This window comes from Limulus polyphemus, unplaced genomic scaffold (assembly GCF_000517525.1).
Source record: "Limulus polyphemus unplaced genomic scaffold, Limulus_polyphemus-2.1.2 Scaffold7391, whole genome shotgun sequence".
NCBI lineage: Eukaryota > Metazoa > Arthropoda > Merostomata > Xiphosura > Limulidae > Limulus > Limulus polyphemus.
Window position 1 is genome coordinate 11,803 of NW_013673001.1, and position 18,633 is coordinate 30,435.

Sequence of the window (18,633 nt, forward strand, 5' to 3'; positions counted from 1 at the left end):
TTATTTAATTAAATAATAATGCACCAAATAACACAGAATAATAACATGCAAAAATGAAACAATGTTCCATAACTATCACAGTTTTTCTGGTTTTCTAACTGTGTGACAAAAACCATTAAAAATTCATCTAAGCTCATGGGAATAAAGTTTGAACTGGAAAGAAAATAAACAGTTCTCTGTACAGAAAACAATGTAATATAATACATCATTTGACAGAGAAAACTTTGGCTTTCTAATGCTATAAATAGTACAGTTTTAAATGTCACAGAGAGAACTATTGGGAAGTTCTGAAAGAAAGGGTGTGACAGGTGGGGGTAACAAGAGTGGTCTGATTTTTTATTTTATTGCTTTGTAACTCAATAAGATTGAATGTTATGTAAAATATGCTTTGCCTGAGCGATGACTACATTATAGTGAGTAATTGACATTAAGTTTCGTACTTCTTAGAGGGTGGTAAAAAATATTAGAGAACAGGGAAGATGTAGATAACAAACATCACAGTTTTCGTACTAGGGAGATTGAGAATTTTAAAAAATATTTTCTTATAAAGTTAAGAACTTAAAACTTAAATAATATTAAACTTTGATTTATCATCTACATTATTATGAAGCAGAGTTTATTAATATACACTGATAATTATGTAGTTTAATTAAACTACTGTGTAATTCCATGAAAGGTTGTAACATGCGCACTCTGATCTACATAGTTGAACTCACCACCCTTCTGTAACATCAAATGGCAAAATCAGGGTTCTAGGTAACCCAAACTCCCAGGTCCTGTATGCATGAGAATTTGTCAGGACACATGAAATTTGACACCCCTCCCCAGGGTACTGTGTATGCACCACAAAACACCCCATATGCAAGGCACCCACAAGTACTTTGCTTCACGCTTTGTACCATAACAAACTAAACAGCATTCAGTTTGCACACAGCTGTTCACATACAGTTTACACACAACCATTCACATACAGTTTGCACACAGCTGTTCACATACAGTTGACACGCAACTGTTCACTGTGAACTTTTAACAGGTTTCATCAATGACAATAAATTGCATGAAAATAAAGCCACATGAAAATACCACATGATAGCTCATTCACCTCACCTGATATAATAGCCAAAAAGTGATGAATATTTTAAAAAATATATTGAAAGTAATGAAAAGTGTTCATTTTGCCTTCTGAACAAAGAGAAACCTAATTTACATTATCTTATTCATCCAGTTATTTCCTATTCATGTATTAATTCCCATGTGTGTATGTCATTGTCTTTCTTATATAAGGTATTGTGAAATTTGACCCTCTTATTGAGGGCATAGGACTTTGTTGTATCATCTCAAAGAAGCCAATATAACTGGCATATTCTTTGGCAGATGTAATTTTAACTTCAACTTCATAAGTTATAAGGACTCCATCTTCTCATTCTTTCAACTGATTTGATTAGAACATTTTTCTTCATACTTAAAGCTATTAGCTTTAGGGCAACCATCATAGACCATAGCACAGTGCTAGCAGCTATGGTTACACAGCATAACCATGCAGCAATATGCGCCTACTTGTACTGTTTTTTATTTTTTTTATAAACTGAAAATAGCTTTAAAAAACTAAGAGCTATGCAGGTGATTAATTATCATGTTTTATCACAAAAGTGATTGTATACCAAGTTTAAAAAACTTGTGGCATATTTGAGTTTTACAGAAGGATGCAGTTAACAACGAATTTGTACCTTTGAATTAAAAAGGGTTAATAAAGAAAATGCAAATGAGTCTGAATTTTGAAAGTAAAATAAAACACACATCTTTATAAAATGATTATCAATGAAATTAATGGCCTCAACAGCAAATGCATTATAGTGAGAGACCTTCTATACATAGAGATGCAAATTTTGCCAAGAGTCATCTCAGTTCCTCTGGAAGTTAAAGAATGACAGGCTATGTTTTTATGTTTGTTGATTTCTTCTGTATTATTTATACATACCTGTTTTATAGAATATGAGTATTAATATAAAATTATCAAAGTAAAAATGTATTTATCACCATATCATCAATAAACAACAAACCACTAAGTTTATTTAAACTTCAATATATTCTTATGTTTCACCAAAAAGAAAAATGGTCAATAAAAATGTAGAAAGTAAATACCTCTGATCCATAAATTAAGCAGGAAATATAGATGTGTTCTCTTTTTAAAAGAGGAGTCAAATGAGGTGCTTGAAATTCCCACTTGGCAATTGTTCTGAGTTTTTCAATCAATTCTCTCAAATGGATAACAACAGTATCAAGAAATTCTGGACCTAAAATGGAGATTGTATGTCATGAAAGCTCTTAAACAAAAATCAAAGATGCCCATTACCAGTAAATCATCACTATAATACCGTATTACATAAGGAATTTATTTTTCATTATGTTTACATAAAATAAGATAAAAGCTATGGGCAACAAGGGACCTTTGATCCATCTAGGCAGTCCCATTCCACTAAAATTGAAAAAACAAGCATCCTTCTCACAGCCAAGGAACAAACAAAACCTTAACTTTTTCCATATGGGCTAGGTGCATTGCACCTAATTTGTAACCAGAACAGTAAACATGAGTAGCCATGAGAGTAATCGTACTATAACCTTGGATAATGTATGTGTACATTTGTAACCACAGTAAATATGAGTAGCCATGAGAGTAATCGTACTATAACCTTGGATAACATATGTGTACATTTGTAACCAGTAAACATGAGTAGTCGTGAGAGTAATCATACAATAACCTTGGATAATGTATGTGTACATTTGTAACCATCAAAGTAAACATGAGTAGCCACGAGAGTAATCGTACTATAACCTTTGATACCGTGTGTACATTTGTAACCAGTAAACATGAGTAGTCGTGAGAGTAATCATATTATAACCTTGGATAACATATGTGTACATTTGTAACCATCAAAGTAGACATGAGTAGCCATGAAAGTAATCATACTATAACCTTTGATACCGTGTGTACATTTGTAACCAGTAAACATGAGTAGTCGTGAGAGTAATCATATTATAACCTTGGATAACATATGTGTACATTTGTAACCACCAAAGTAAACATGAGTAGCCACGAAAGTAATCGTACTATAACCTTTGATACCGTGTGTACATTTGTAACCACCAAAGTAAATATGAGTAGCCATGAGAGTAATCGTACTATAACCTTGGATAACATATGTGTACATTTATAACCACCAAAGTAAACATGAGTAGCCATGAGAGTAATCGTACTATAACCTTGGATAACATATGTGTACATTTGTAACCACCAAAGTAAACACGAGTAGCCATGAGAGTAATCGTACTATAACCTTGGATAACGTATGTGTACATTTGTAACCACCAAAGTAAACATGAGTAGCCATGAGAGTAATCGTACTATAACCTTGGATAACATATGTGTACATTTGTAACCATCAAAGTAAACATGAGTAGCCATGAAAGTAATCATACTATAACCTTGGATAACATATGTGTACATTTGTAACCACCAAAGTAAACATGAGTAGCCATGAGAGTAATCATACTATAACCTTGGATAACATATGTGTACCTTCACAACATTGCCTCTACTTCCTGCTTTATCAGGTCTCTCATTGCATAAGGCATCTGATAGGGCTTCACTTTGACTGGATCCCTGGTTGTGGTCTCGATCTTGTATTGCACAAGGTCCATCTTTCCTGGTTTATTCATGAAGATATCGGCATACTGGCACAGTAGGTCTCATAGATATTTTTTTTCCTGCTTACCAGTCAGTTCTTCACTGATGTCGACATCTTTGTATGTCTCATCTCCACCCAGTGGTCTTAGATCTAATAGGTCCTCATCTTCTAAGACAAAGTCACTGTCTTCTGTTTTTGCATTTATGATGGACACACATGCAACATCCATGTCTGTTTCAATAGCTGCACCCATTAGCCCCCCCCCCAATACTTCTTCAACAGATTGGCATGGTAGATCTTGGTCTTCCCATTCACACTCACCTTGTAGTCCATTCTGTTGAGTATTTCCTGTACTTCAAAAGGTCATTTCCATTGCAGGGTGAGTTTGTTGTGGTATGTGGGCAGCAGAACTAAGACCTTCTGTATGACCTTGAAATGTCGATCCTTGGCCTTCTTGTCATAGAAATGCTTCTGACTGCCTCGAGCTGCATACAAGCTCTCTCAAGTGAGTTGACAGATCTCCTCCAGCTGGTTTCTGAGGTTTAACACATGGTATGTGTTCATTATTTCTGACTCTTCTTCTCTCATCTATAACATTCAATATTTGCATCTGACCTTGTACTGTTCTTCCATACAGTAACTCGAAGGGTGAAAATCCTGTACATGCTTGTGAGACTTCTTGATAAGCAAATAATACACCATGCAAGTAGTACCTGTGTCAGTCATGTGGTCTCTCTTGGCACATCTTCTTTAGCATGCTCTTTAGACCTTCACTGACTTTCTCACAAAGTCCATTACACTTAGGATTGTACAGGGTGGTAAAGAGTCGCTGAGTACTGATGAGCCTGCATACTTCCTGCATCAGTTCTGAAGTAAACTGGGTCCCTCTGTCACTCAGGATTTCTCTTGGAAAGCCTACTCTGCAAAATATCTCCACCAGAGTTTCTGCTACTCTTTCTGTGTCTATCTTCGCCAGTGCTATTGCTTCTGGATAACATGTTGCATAGTCGACTACTGTCATTACATACCAGTTGCCCTTGTCAAACACATGTGCTTGTGGCATGATCAAGTCCACAGTTACTCTGCTGAATGGCTCTTCTATGAAAGGCATCTTCCCCCAATGGCACTTTGGCTATCTTCCCTCTAGGTATTGCCCTTTGATGGATGTCACATAACTCGCAGAATCTACTATCTCCGATGACTCCCGGCTAATGGAAGTAACTGGTGATTCTTTCTGCTGTTTTCTTTGTTCCTAGGTGTTCTCCAAAAATTGATTCACGAGCCAACTTCGTCACTTGAGTCAAGTATTCTGTTGGTACTATGATCTGTTTAACTTCCCCACTATAACTGCCTATAAATATATTTCCCCTTTGTCTTGTGCTCGACTTTCTCCCAGGCAATGTCCCAAAGTTTCTGCAGGGAAGTGTCTTTTTTTCTGTGCTTCCTTCAGTTCTTGCAAACCTACATTCTGGATATCACATTTTTACACTTGCAGGAGACTGATGCCTTGTTTGCTCTTCTTCTCTTGAGCTCTGGTGGTGACCACAGATGCTTCCTCAATCTTCTTTCTGTCTAGTTCCTACTGGCTGGTATGTTTCCTATCACCAAATCATGTATTGGTTCCTTGATATACATGGCTTCAATGTATCATAGATAATATGGAGTGTCCACCTTTATTTTTGCTATGGGAAACTTTCTCACTGCCCCATCAGTTAACAGAAACAGGCATATCTTACCCATCATCTGATCATCAGATACTAGACTGGTTCTCACTGCTTTACTACTGCACCCAGTGTCTCATAGAACCTTCACTTTCTTGTCCCCAACATAACTCACACATACAGGCAAATTATGATTTGTTGGCACCTCTTGATATTTGTCACATGCTCCCATCACTATTGGCTCTGTTGTTCTGTTTGCTAACCTGAGCCAACCATTAGTCGTGCACTAATCAATATGCTTTCTTGTACTGAATCTGATGAGTACTCTTGATTCTCTTTCTTCTGGCAGCAGCATCCATAGTGCCAGTCACTCTTTTCTTGCTTCTTACCAGCACTGTCTTTGTAAATAGTTCTAGCTGCTTTATGTTGAGTTTTTGCTGTTGTTTGCTGGTAATGGACTAGCACTCCTTTGCAATGTGTCCCATTTTATAGCAAACGTAGCATCTCTTCTCCCTTCCATCTATTAACCTCTTGTCACCTTTGGTAAAGTCCTGCTTCTGGTCAGCTATCACTGGTTTCGAATTTAACTAGATGTTCTTGGACTTTCCAATTATACTACCTCCATAGGCTCCCTTATACTGTTCTATCAGCTTTATCATCTCCTCCACATCTGTTCGTGCCTCTCCTTTAAGAATAGTGACATGTTGGTTGAACACGTGATCATAAACTGTTCTCGCAATAATAGGTTTGCCAGTCACTCAAAACTATTTTCACACCTGGCCATGTCAGTCCATGTGGTGAAATATCACCACAGACATGCCACAAACAGAAATACAGTTTCTTCAGTGTCAGTTTTGGCTACTCTGAACTTCCGAAAAACCTTCTTCAATAAGTTCATATCATTTCAGTAAAACTACTTTTAATTTGCCATAGCCCATGGCATCTTCTGACATCATGCCTGTATATACTTGTAAGCTATTTCCTGTCAGAAGTGGGTTGAGACAGACTGCCCAGTTGCCTTTGTTCCAGTTATGACTTTGAGCAAATCTTTCATACCTCTCCAGGAAAGCAACCATGTCATCTTTATGTTCACCAAATTTGAATACCATCAGCAATTTTAAGCAAAATTTACTCATTACTTCATCTATGTTGTTGTGTAAATCAAAAACAGCACAGATTCCAACACTGAGTCATGGCTACTTTTGACATTAATCCAGTTTGACAGAACTCCATTTAAAACAACCCTCTACTTTCTTCCATCCAGCCATCTTTATATCCAAAGAACAAATTTATTTCCCACACATAAAAAGATCATTTTTTTAAGAAACCTTTTATATGTCACCATGTCAAATGCTTTCTGAAAATCCAGAAACACCAAATTTACACTCTTACCCTCATCTATATAAGCAGTAACCTTTTCAAAGAATGTCAACAGACTTTTGTAAGGCAATATTTTCCCTTAATGTTAAATGACTTTCCAAAGCATCTTTTATCAGACTTTCCAAAACTTTTCCCACAACTGATGTAAATCTAATAAGTCTATAATTACTGTGACAATTTTTATCAACTTCCTTGAAAAGTGGAGGATCATTATCCATCTTCCAACCTTCTGGTACCAGCCCACTATCCAAGGACTAACAAAATATATAAGCAAGTGGCTCATGTATCCAAATATTAACATCCTTCAAATCCTTTAGAGAACTATTATCTATTCCAGGAACTTTATTATTCTTTTATCTTCCAATTAATTCTTAACAAGTTCGGAACTGATGTGATCACCTTGTTCAATAGTTTCCATCTCACAACTGTCCAAGATCAGAAAGATTTGTTTGAATCATACAAAAATGGACTCCTCACCAAGTAAACTGCAATGGGTCCAGCAATAAATGATCACACAGCGTCTAAGATTAGGCTTACACTGCATATCAATAAAATAACTCATAGCTTCAAGGAATTTGGGTATTATCTAGTGCAATGTTTCCCCATGGTGCTATTACCACCCCCAGAAGAGATCCAAATGGAAGAAAAGAAATTTGGCAAAGACAAAATACTCTATTTTCAAACATCTAAAATGACCTGTTTGGAAGAAAGATGATTATATCTTTTCATTATGTGAATTTGAAGACAGAAATTAACATTTTTCTTACCTCAAAATGTATTTCCAATAGATACTCACCTCTACACATCTGGCTATAAAATTTGAATGCCACTAGCTTTGAGCTAACTTCCACCTAAAAATCATGTTTAATGTGAACTGCACTAATGAATGATGGCATCATCAAGTGACAATAGCCTTCCACCAATAAGAGGGACCACAACCTCCTTGCACAGTAACTCCACCTAAGCATTTGCATTCAAAATAACTTCATTCTTGGATGAGGCAAGAATAAAGTGCACCAGAAGAATGGAGGATGGGTGGGAAGATGTATGGAAAGGAGTATCTGTCAGAAAGAGATGTTATGGTAAGGAAAATGCTAACTTCCAGGACATTACCTCACTTCTTTATACATAATAGCTAGAATCCCACATTGAAGTGGTGAAGGGGCTGGAGATAATATTAAACCTAGATTAGCTTCCTTCAGGAAGTGCCTGAAGTAAAAGCCAATGGAGTATGACAACCAATAGCAGGATCTCCATAGGGGCACACCTGTGGAAAACTGCATGTCATCTCAACCACGGTATATTCTTTACCCAAAAGAAAACTGAAGGAAAAAAAAAAGAGCCCCAATTGTTGCAGAGATGGGTGGTATTTTAGCATAACCAACTAAACAACCACACAAAAATTCTCAGTGACTAAGAAGTGTAGTATCGTTAGAGCATGATCAGACTATTACAATTTGTGTGTGTGTGTCTCAACTCAACAGACACGGGATATGAACACATCCATGCTGCAGGAAGAGAGCACACTAGCTGTTTGAGGAGGTGACCCACACTACACAGACTGCCACACTTTTAACCATATTGTATTGTGCTGCACATAATCAGTGAGAAACTACAAAATCCACCACCTCAGCAGCTAGGAATCAGTAAGTGGTAAGGATATCCTGTGCGCCACTTGGAGGGGGGGGGGGGGAGAAGTAACATTGGAGAGACCCGAATAAATGCCCAGATCCCCATCAAACATCAGCCAGACAGATCTTTTACTGAAGACAGTGCAATAGGCAACTATGAAACCCTATTTCGAAAAGCCAGCAAATGCAAGCCAAAGAAGTGGGCACTCACTTCCTTGCTGTTGGCATTTTCCAGGATAATCCATGGAATGATACAGTTTTGATTGGGCAACTGAGTAAGTTTAATACTATGAAGATACTTTTAATGATCTTGCAGAACACACTACCTCAGCAATGAGCACTGGTAGAGCCAGGACAGATGGGTTGAGCACTTTCCTTAACCTCTGACCCAATATGGATTTTGGGAAATAAGCATACCATGGAAGGCAAAATCCGAAGCTGGTGGGATCCTATAAGAGAGAAGAATGTGATGAAAAAAATGTGCTTATCCTTCTCAAAGATTGTGTATAGATTGAAGAATAGTAACTGGATGGAGTCAAAATCCTTCACGAGATGAAACAACCAGATGATGAAGATATTGGGAAATGAATATGTGCATATTAATTCATATGCCAATCTGAAAGTGCAAATGAGACACAAGAGAGTGATACAGATGATGAATTTGAGAAAAAACCTGCAAGCATCAATATCCAAGTAAGAATACACCAACCAAAGGAGTTGGCAATAAGTGTAGAAGCAATAGGTCCCTGGACAAAGAAGAATCATAGGGCAAAATCAACTGCAGTAACCACAAAAAGGACACATTCATGCCAAATAATATTGCACAGCCTAAACCAGAAATAGCACAGTCCAGATCCAAATGATCATAGAGGTGAAAGATAGAAGGGACGGAGATAGGAGAGAAAGAATGATCACCTTCCTGATCAGCTGAAGTCTTGAAAAGAAAAGTTCTGTTTAGAGAAGTCAATAATTACGGTGAAAAAAAATGTGGAAACATTGATGACATATACATCCAAATGACAGCTACCACAGGCAAAAAGAAGAATAAAGTATGTCTTCAGAGAAAGATGGTATAGACATAAATAAGCCAATGGCTCAAACAGAGTATGCGAGAGAAAATCCCGGTCAGGCATGGGAGTCAGGCAAGGGTTTAAGTTAAGAAGGAAGGGCCAAAACATAGTGGAGAGGACAGGGGAAAGAAACACCTGGTGATAACAGGAAAGGCAATATGTAGTTGATAAAGTCATCCAATAATGAGCTATGGCAGAGACCAACAATCCATGGTCAAACGATTATGTGAAAAAGGCCAAAAGGTGGACCACAATAGGACAGCCAGGTGGAAGGGAGTGGCAGATAAAACAATGCCAAAAACTTGCTACTTCCATTGATAGACAAACAAAGTTGAAAGATGATATGAATGGGATAAGAAGACTAAACGATTGGAGAGTCCAGCCCTGCAGGCAATGGACCAGACAAATTCCACATGTGAAGAGGAATGGGTGACATCCCAGATGAAAAAAAGGTGTGTAAGGTTGAAGCAAGAAATATGGAACAGAGCAGAGGAAGAGAAAAGAAATCAATGATTTGAAGACCAAAGAGATGCCATGAACAGGACCCAATGAGGAGTGTCATATATCAAGGGGAGGACAAGGACAAGATGAAGAGTAGGATAGACATACAGAAAAAGGTGAGACAAGTTCTGGCTGAGAGCATCGACCACCAGAGCTTAAGAAGGAGGAACTGAGAGAATGTCTAAACACACATTTTATATAAACATCACTCTAGATGACAACAAATGGTGGTAGATAATTTAGAACATAAATGAAATCAGGATATGAGGATGATGATAATAAGAAGTGAAATCATGGGTTTCTGTTTACATAACCACTGATAAATTTTCATCTAGAAAAACATAAGCTGCCACTATCAAGGAAAATAGCCAAATTTCTAATCTGATGAAAGAAAACAGAATTCTTGGCTTAAACTTTCCATAATGTCAAACATCTGAAATACAAGAAAAACCACTTAACCCTTTCAGTGCAGAAAGTGACTACAGTCAATGGAAGATTAATTGTCATTTACAGCAGAGATCAGCTTTTCTCCACGGTTATCAAAACATTTTTCCCTTCACAGCAGAAAGCAACAATCCTCTATGAGCTTGAATCGACCACCAGACACCGGGTGTGCTGATATCTGAGAACATGAGCGTGAAATACAAGTACAAACAATCCCTCAGCTTGGGCCCCAGCTGGCAGATGATGCGAGGCACTCACCCCACCAATGCACATACATATTAGCTGATTGTCATATTTTCTCTGTTTTTACCTTAATTATTGACACCCTAATGTCAAGACATGCAATGGTGTGTCTTATATATTATAATGCATAACACAGTGAAAAATACTGTTAATTTACAATGTTTTGATGAGAAAAATGCTGGTGTCCCTTCATTTCACTTCATCTCTGATTGATTGACATTGACTGGAGACTAATCGTGAAATCTAATTATATGGTGAAAGGGTTAAGAGAATAGGTTGCCCTGTGTTGACCATGAATCATTCTATAACAGAAGAACCAACAGATAACACCATAACTTTTCTATTTTACTCCAAACTCAGTACGTGGGTATTAATGCTGTACTAAATTTGTCCAAATTAGAGTAATGTAGTCTTAAATCTAACACTATTTGGGTGAACTGTCAATGAATGATCCCCTCATAAAAGTTCAATAGTGCAAAAAAAAAAATGTTTTTGAGCAATGTAATTACTAAAGGATAACATTTTCTTAAATTGAAAATGTATTTCCAATAATACTTACTTCCTCTCACACTACAGTTATTACTTGACTGCTAGGGTTTCCTTTCTTTGCCCATCTAAGCATTGGTCTGATAGCCTGTTGTCTTGAACCACTTCTGACAGACAATAGCATGTCAAAGGATCCCAAGGAGAAGGGAAAGTAATGGGAAAACTGGAGAAAGGGGATAAGATATCCTCAGAAAGCACTTTATGAACCCAGACATCAGCAAGAAAAGGTCCCCACCAATGAACAAAATTCAAGAGATGAGCCCCACTGAGCCCAAGCCAACCATGTGGTCATCAGTACTGCTGTTGGCAGGTCTTGCATTGTCAAGTAAATAGTTGAACCATGGCACCACAGGAGGGTGGGATAGGGGGACAGGAACCAGTGCCACGCTCGTCCTCAAGTGTGACAAATGAGCTACCAAGTTAGTAAGGGTAGAATATTAATGGGCTGAAGTAACCCATGACTCCAAAGACTCAGGAACTGAATCAAACACATAATGCTGCAAAAACGGTGCAATGCGGAGATCCCTCAGATAAGGGGCCTAGAGACGGGTCTGCACCAAATCAGCATCATAGTCCAACAGGTCCCAACAACAAACAAATCACGTTTGAAGCACGAGAGCCATAGACAACATACAAGCCAATGTAGAAATAAGGATGGTGAGGATTTCAGCCAAAAACCCCTCAGGGTTCCTGTGAAAAGCCTCTGACAGTATTGTGGAAGAAAGGTACCTTAACAGGGTCGTGAGAGTGAGATAAAGGTGAGAAAATTATGCTTGGGTTAGTTGGACAGGATAATCTGGGTTTACCCCCAAACAGGTAGAACCGACCCCAACAAGATCAATAAAGGGAAATTCCACCTGATGATAAGCAAGGGTGGACTGATCCAAAGTCCATTGAGAACAAGGCATACTAATACCCTCTTCCAGTTCAGAGACAAATCGGTCCACTTGAACCCTAATTCCCGGGAGAAAGACTAAACAGGGACGAAAGGTAGTTTCATGTAAGAGAGAGAAGGTCTTGGGTCATAGAAAACAGGTGTAAGAGACAAAACATCACATACCTGAGAGATAAAGTCTGAAAAGACCGATCATCAAGTAGTGAACAGGAAGGCACGGCAAACTCCAGGGGGGACAAACTACCAAAATCATTGTCAGCCTGGCTCGGCTCAAAAGGCCCAGGAGGAAGTGGGGCAGAAGCAGCTGATAGAGGTTGGCTTATGTACCTCTCAATCTCCCAGCTGAATCTGTTGCCAAAAATACAGCATCAGATGCTGGCGAAATACCCGAAATGGTGACTGCAACTTCGAAATTCATAAGCAGGAAAAAGCGGCAAACATGAGGAAGTAATGCTCTAATAAAAATATTAACTCCTTAACTGTGAAGAGTGGTAAATAAATTTAAGAAAAATATAAAAAATACAAAATAAAAAAACACTTCAAGATAACTGAACAATGTAAGTAAGAATGTCTGAACTCAATAGCTGCCTAACAAGAAGTGATAGTTGAGTAGTGGAGCATAGAGGGAGTTATGCATCAAGTGATGGTAGTGCTTTCCTATTGGTGGAGAGGTTTGCATGAGAGAAATGTTGGAACTTTGGATGATGAAGGCTTGTGGCATGCATTTCTGAAAAAGTTTGCATACAGAGGGCAGCACAAAACGAGAAAAGCTAATCTTGTGAGTGGAGGGAGAGTACCTTATCAGAATTACTTTTAATTAAACAAGCCTGTTTTTTAAGATGTTTGTTTCCTCAATAAAAATATAATTTACTGGAAATATAGTTTTCCTCCAACATCAAGGACAAAGAAATTATTTCAAACCATTAGCCATTCAACTTGCAGCCTCAAATTTAAAATCCTATGGAAAGAAGACTGTATCTTCTATTTGCTATTTTACATCATGATAGCTGTGCCTCTCACATAAAATGCAAGGATTTTATCCCTTAACATGGAAATTTTTCAAGTCACCCTCACATCAAGTAATATGCTGTATACTACATCTGTACCAAATTTGGTGTTTTTATCACATTTTGAATGATTTTTCTCATGTCCATTAGACTACTTATATCTATCTATTTGTACTTATATCAATAACTTTTGTTTTTTCTCCTTTAAACTGATTATCTTTTTCATCCAAATACTCAGAAATTACTATACTTGTCATTTTGCATGCTACCCCCTCAAGTTTCAATTTATTGTGAAAATCAGGACAATTTATTTTATTCAGTTATGAAACACCAGAGATCACTTCTGTCAACAAGTTTGGCACCATGACCATTAGTCCCACAAACTAAATCCACTCTTTTATCACCAATCAGGTAAGAAATTCATCCATAAAACTTAACAAATTACAAAGGTAAGAGTTTTCCTTTGCAATACAATTTTGTTAAGTTTAGCTTTAGTTCATAAATTAAAATATCAATTAAAAGTAATGATTAAAAAATGTCACCTTCAGGTACAAAACCCTGTCGAAACATTGTACATTTGCTGTTATGTTAAACTTATATTAAAGTTTTTCTTCATTACCCATTCAAGCTGTCTCCAAGCATTATTAGTCTCAAAGTGGGTTCCTCGTCATCGAAAATGGTCTGTGATGTTTTACTGAAGTCCATAAGCAAGACTAATACCACAGTAAGCATCATAATCTTAGGGAAGAGTCAGGTTGAAGTTGATTGTAAATTTTACAAGTTTCAACCCTATTTTGAAACCTAAATTCCTGACCTATTATGCTACCCTCACTTGTTTTTACTCAATACGAAGCCATACAATGATTATGGGACTATGTGCATATATCATATTCATAACAAAAGACTTCTTATTAACTAAAGGAAAACATGACAAGAATGGTTTAAAAGGAAAAAAAGTATGCATTATTATCCTGTTAACTTTTCTTGATGATTTAATTTTTTATCTAAGTGAGGATGAAAGAAAGATTTAGTTTAATATGATTTTCAGAAAGCTTTTGTAAGGTAGGGCAGAAAAATTAAATTACGTCAGTCAGCGAACTGGATAGGTTATTTAAATGGATTGAAGGTTGGCTGGATGGAAAAAGGCAAAAAAGTTATTAACAGAGTTCAGACTAACTAATGTTACAAAAAGTGTGATCTGTAATGGGATCATTGCTTTCCTAAATTATGTTACTGACATTTAGACGTATTTGGGAAAATGGTTAAGTATGCCAAAGATAGGAAACTCTTAGGTCAGGCTAGCTTTAAAGGAGATGATTTGATTTTACAAAAAACTCAAATTGGTTGATTGTTGGGTAAATACATGGAAGACAGCATTTAATTATGATCAGTGTAATATTATGCATGAGGATTATCACTATAAATTAGTGATAAAATTCAGATGGGAATACTTTTAATTATGTGAATGAGGAAAATGATCTTGGGATATTGGTTGAATTCTTAAGCCTTTACGACAGTATTCTACTACAAATGGTAAAGCAATAATTTTAGGTTGAATATATTGACTACAAGTCTCAAAGGGCAACAGCATCATTACACATATCACTATTCAGGCATCATTTGGAGTACTACACAGTTTTGGTCTCCCAATTTTAGGAAGTACATTGAAATAGTGGAGATAATTTAGAGAAAGAATACAAGAATATTATTTGTGAGATGTATGGGTTGAACTAAGATAATAGATTGGGATTTCTTAATTAGTTTTCTCTTACAAAGAGAAGGTCCAAGAGTAGTTTGAAAAATTCAAAATTATTAAGAAAATACATCAAATTTTTGTGTTTGTTGAATTCTAAAGATGGTAGGTCAAGAGGTCACAAGTTTAAGATTTGAAAAGGTCAATCTCATCTCCAGTTGAGGAACATTGAGGAAGTAATAACTTCAGAAAGGTGTCCTATTAAATACTGTCAAGGATCATCAAGAAAAAATGAACAAGGTCAAAAAGCTGTAATTCATTAAGCGTTTGAAATAAATCATCAGATTTTAATGAGAACTTTTTTAGTTAGAAATGCTTTTAAAATACATCTGAAGGCAACCTAAAGCTGGGTTACAGACAGAGATCCTTTATCAGTGACAAATACAAAATGAGTAATGAAATATTTTAATAATCAAGAATCTGTATTTTGTAAATTATTCAAAGTAAATACTTAAATTGTTGTTAAAACATAAATGCTGAATTTAAAATAATATTGAAAGCAAGTTATAATTCAAAAATAAACAATAGACCTAATAGTCATTATATGCTTACCATTACTTAGTACAAATAACATCAAGAAATATTTAAATGTAATAACTGTCAAGAGGCTGTTTTGTGAATCAACATATTTTCTGTTGCTTCCAACTGTATTGTGGACAAATATTATTTTAGTAACAAATTCATGTATTTCTTTGATTATTTCTCAAAGTTCTTGAAAGTGTTTGATCTACTTTTTTGAAACATCTTAACAGTGTTAAGTCTAATATCATCTCATAATGGTATTACTCATGTAAACAATTATTGGTTTAATTTGCTATTAGTTGATTTACTACCACGTGATGTTAATTCATTGGTCAAAGATTAGCACGTTTTAACTGTCAGTGAAGATGACTAGGAAGAATGTTTAATAAGAATGCACCACCTGTTGGTACATACTGATTTTATTACTTAAGCAAAATGGTGGTTTTTGGTATTCTGTGGTATATACCTAGTTAACATTAGACCATCATTTTATCAAAAAATGTCTAAATGTCATTGAAAGTGATACTGTTTTCAAAGTAGGTTACTCCTTTTTAAAAGTAGTGCACTTAAGATTCAAATGCTCAACAACACTGCTGAAAAAAGTATGAAACATGTTATGTGCTATAAAAATATTTACAAAAAAAACTACTATTTCTTCATTGAAATACATGAACGAATCTAATAAAACATCAGATGTCCAATAAAAATTTGCAAATTGATTCTATATTTACTATACTATAATTTTCAAAAATTTTGATGGGTTTCTTTTTTCAATTATGAACTATTTTGTAATCCATAGTATGAACTTTATCATAGTAAACAATGGGGACTGCTGCTATTCCAGTATTACATTATGGTCATTTCTAAAATAATTAGTGCAATGGTTAGATTACTCAACTCACAATTTGAGGGTCAAGGATCCAAAACCTGTCCTCAACCATGCTCACAGTCAATCTCACTACTCCTTTCTAAAGAGTAGCCTAAGAGTTGATGGTGGGAGGTGTTATCTAACTGCCTTCCTTCTATTTCTAGTTTATCACTTCAAAATTAGGGATGGCTAGGAAAAATGGCCTTTATGTAGCTTCGCACGAAATTCAAAATAAACTAACTAAAAGAACCCATGGGTCATCTTGAACATAAAATTTTATAATGACAAACCTGAAAAAATTAAATGGAAAACTTGTAGACTTTTAATGTTTAACAATATTACCAAAATATAAAACAATTTCACTCACTTAACTTTTAAAGTTTAAAAGTTAAATGATCGAAATTGTTTCATGCTTTAGTACTATTAGTATTATTAAACATTAAAAATTTATGTGTTTTACATTTAATTTTTCGGGTTTCTCATTATCAAATTACTTATTTTTATTATATTTCACTACAAAGTTTCATTTCTACAACAACAATAAGTTATTATTATACTAGTGCTACTACTAGTAACATCAACACCAACAGTACTATCACTGTATCGGGTGTTAACATATAAAAATTAATTAAATTTAAAATTATAAATTGTATCTTCCCTTTACAAAGTCATGTTGGCTGTCAAAAAACAAAGAGTTATAACATACTATAATTAAGTACAATTTACAAGTTATAACTGACAAGTACTACTTGAGTTGAGGTAGCATGCTTTGTTGCCTGCTTGTAATAGTAATACTACAACAGTACAAATACACCCTTGGCATGTCGAACACGTTTACGGTTAAGGCTTAGTTAACTTACTGTTGAACTATACATTTCAAGTTTCTTAAACTTGATTTTCTTATACTATAGTATAGGAATTATCTTTTTGCCTCTTACGACTTTGAATCTATTTATTTCAACTTGTATAATTAAACAATAAGCTGATTAATTTTTACTTAGTTTCTTACCTTTACACAGTATCAAAATATGCGTATCCATTGTACGAAACTTTCGAAATCCAGCATTAATTAGATTCTATTTCTAATATTATTTTAAATTTAATTAGTACTAGTAGATATATTCTACAGCTTTATAAAAAACAAAAGCTAAGATATTGCTTTCACTGGCAACACAGCACACTCTTGTTTTTGATGTATAAGTCTATCAAAAATTGAAAATAAATCAAGTCCCATTTAATAAATGCAGTTATATTTATTTTCTTGCGCTAGTTTCTAAACACTGTAATTCGCGCTGTTTACATACATTGCCATCTGTCGGATAAAAACTGACGCACTCCAAAAGAAAAAAGTTGACAAAACAATTCTTTAGATCAGCGTTTCCCAAACTATGTTCCGCAGAACATTGGTGTTCCGTCCGAGATTGATAGGTGCTCCGTGATAAAATCACGATTTTAAATTTTAATAAAGTATTTAACACTTTCCGTACGATCATAACTTATTATGAAATACTTTCCTATGTATTAGAATTAGATACTATCGAGTTCGCATTGAAGAAGAATTATAGAAGATGTCATATTTATTCTACATAATATCTTAGTGGAGAGGTTTGTACCTAAAATATATTATAAGCATAAAAATGTAAAAATTCAGTAATATGCAATTTGATTAAATAAATAAATGAATAATATACAAATCTAGAGAGCGCTGCGCGCGCAACATACCCTCTACACTGATATTTCATGTGTCTAGTGTTCCGTAAGATTTTCTCAGCTGAAAAGTGTTCCGTGGCCAAAAAAGTTCGAGAAACGCTGCTTTAGATAAATCAATTTATGAAGTTTTATTGCGATGTTGTTCTAATCATCCATTATTATAAGTTAAAGATCAATTAGAATAAAAATACATATGAATGTGACAATTTAGCACTTATGTATATTGATTAGTTTCATCAATAGTTGAAAATTAAAATATATTGTTACGCCTCCGTTTGTTAGTTAATTTTCCGTAAAAATTATTTCGGAAGAAACTTTAGCGATACAAGTCCTTTCTTAAATAAAACTGGTTTATTCTTTCTGAATACAACTTTGCAATACACTTAATTTCAACAGTCGCGCTATAACAAATGCTATAATTCACAACGAACGTCTCACGTGCTCGACTCAACAATACTCTGTCCGCAGTTCAATTACACATTGTTGCCGACACGTCTTATATATACAAGACTACCGCATATCTAGTAAACGCTAGAGCATTCAGGAAGCTTCGAGAATATGACGCGTTACTAGCGTCACGTGACCTCCGCTGTCGTAACACTACCCCTTCCTTAGTATTGTTCGTCCCGAACAATAGCCACTTACATTAAACCAATAAACAATTAACAATAACTTAATTAAATTTACAGAATTTACAAGCACAAAATTAAAATTCA

At 35.5% G+C, this 18,633-nt stretch overlaps 1 protein-coding gene across 1 annotated transcript in view; it reads right to left on the bottom strand.

The window, feature by feature from the left end:
• Nucleotides 1-17,459, bottom strand: part of LOC111089796 — a 20,940-nt gene extending 3,481 nt beyond the window's left edge. Inside the window, exons 1-2 of the mRNA XM_022402894.1 lie at nt 17,217-17,459; nt 2,143-2,294 (exon numbers count right to left, since the gene is read on the bottom strand). Coding sequence (XP_022258602.1) covers nt 2,143-2,294; nt 17,217-17,247 — 183 coding nt within the window. The 5' untranslated portion in view covers nt 17,248-17,459. The remainder of the gene's footprint in view (nt 1-2,142; nt 2,295-17,216) is intronic.
• Nucleotides 17,460-18,633: the final 1,174 nt, after the last annotated feature.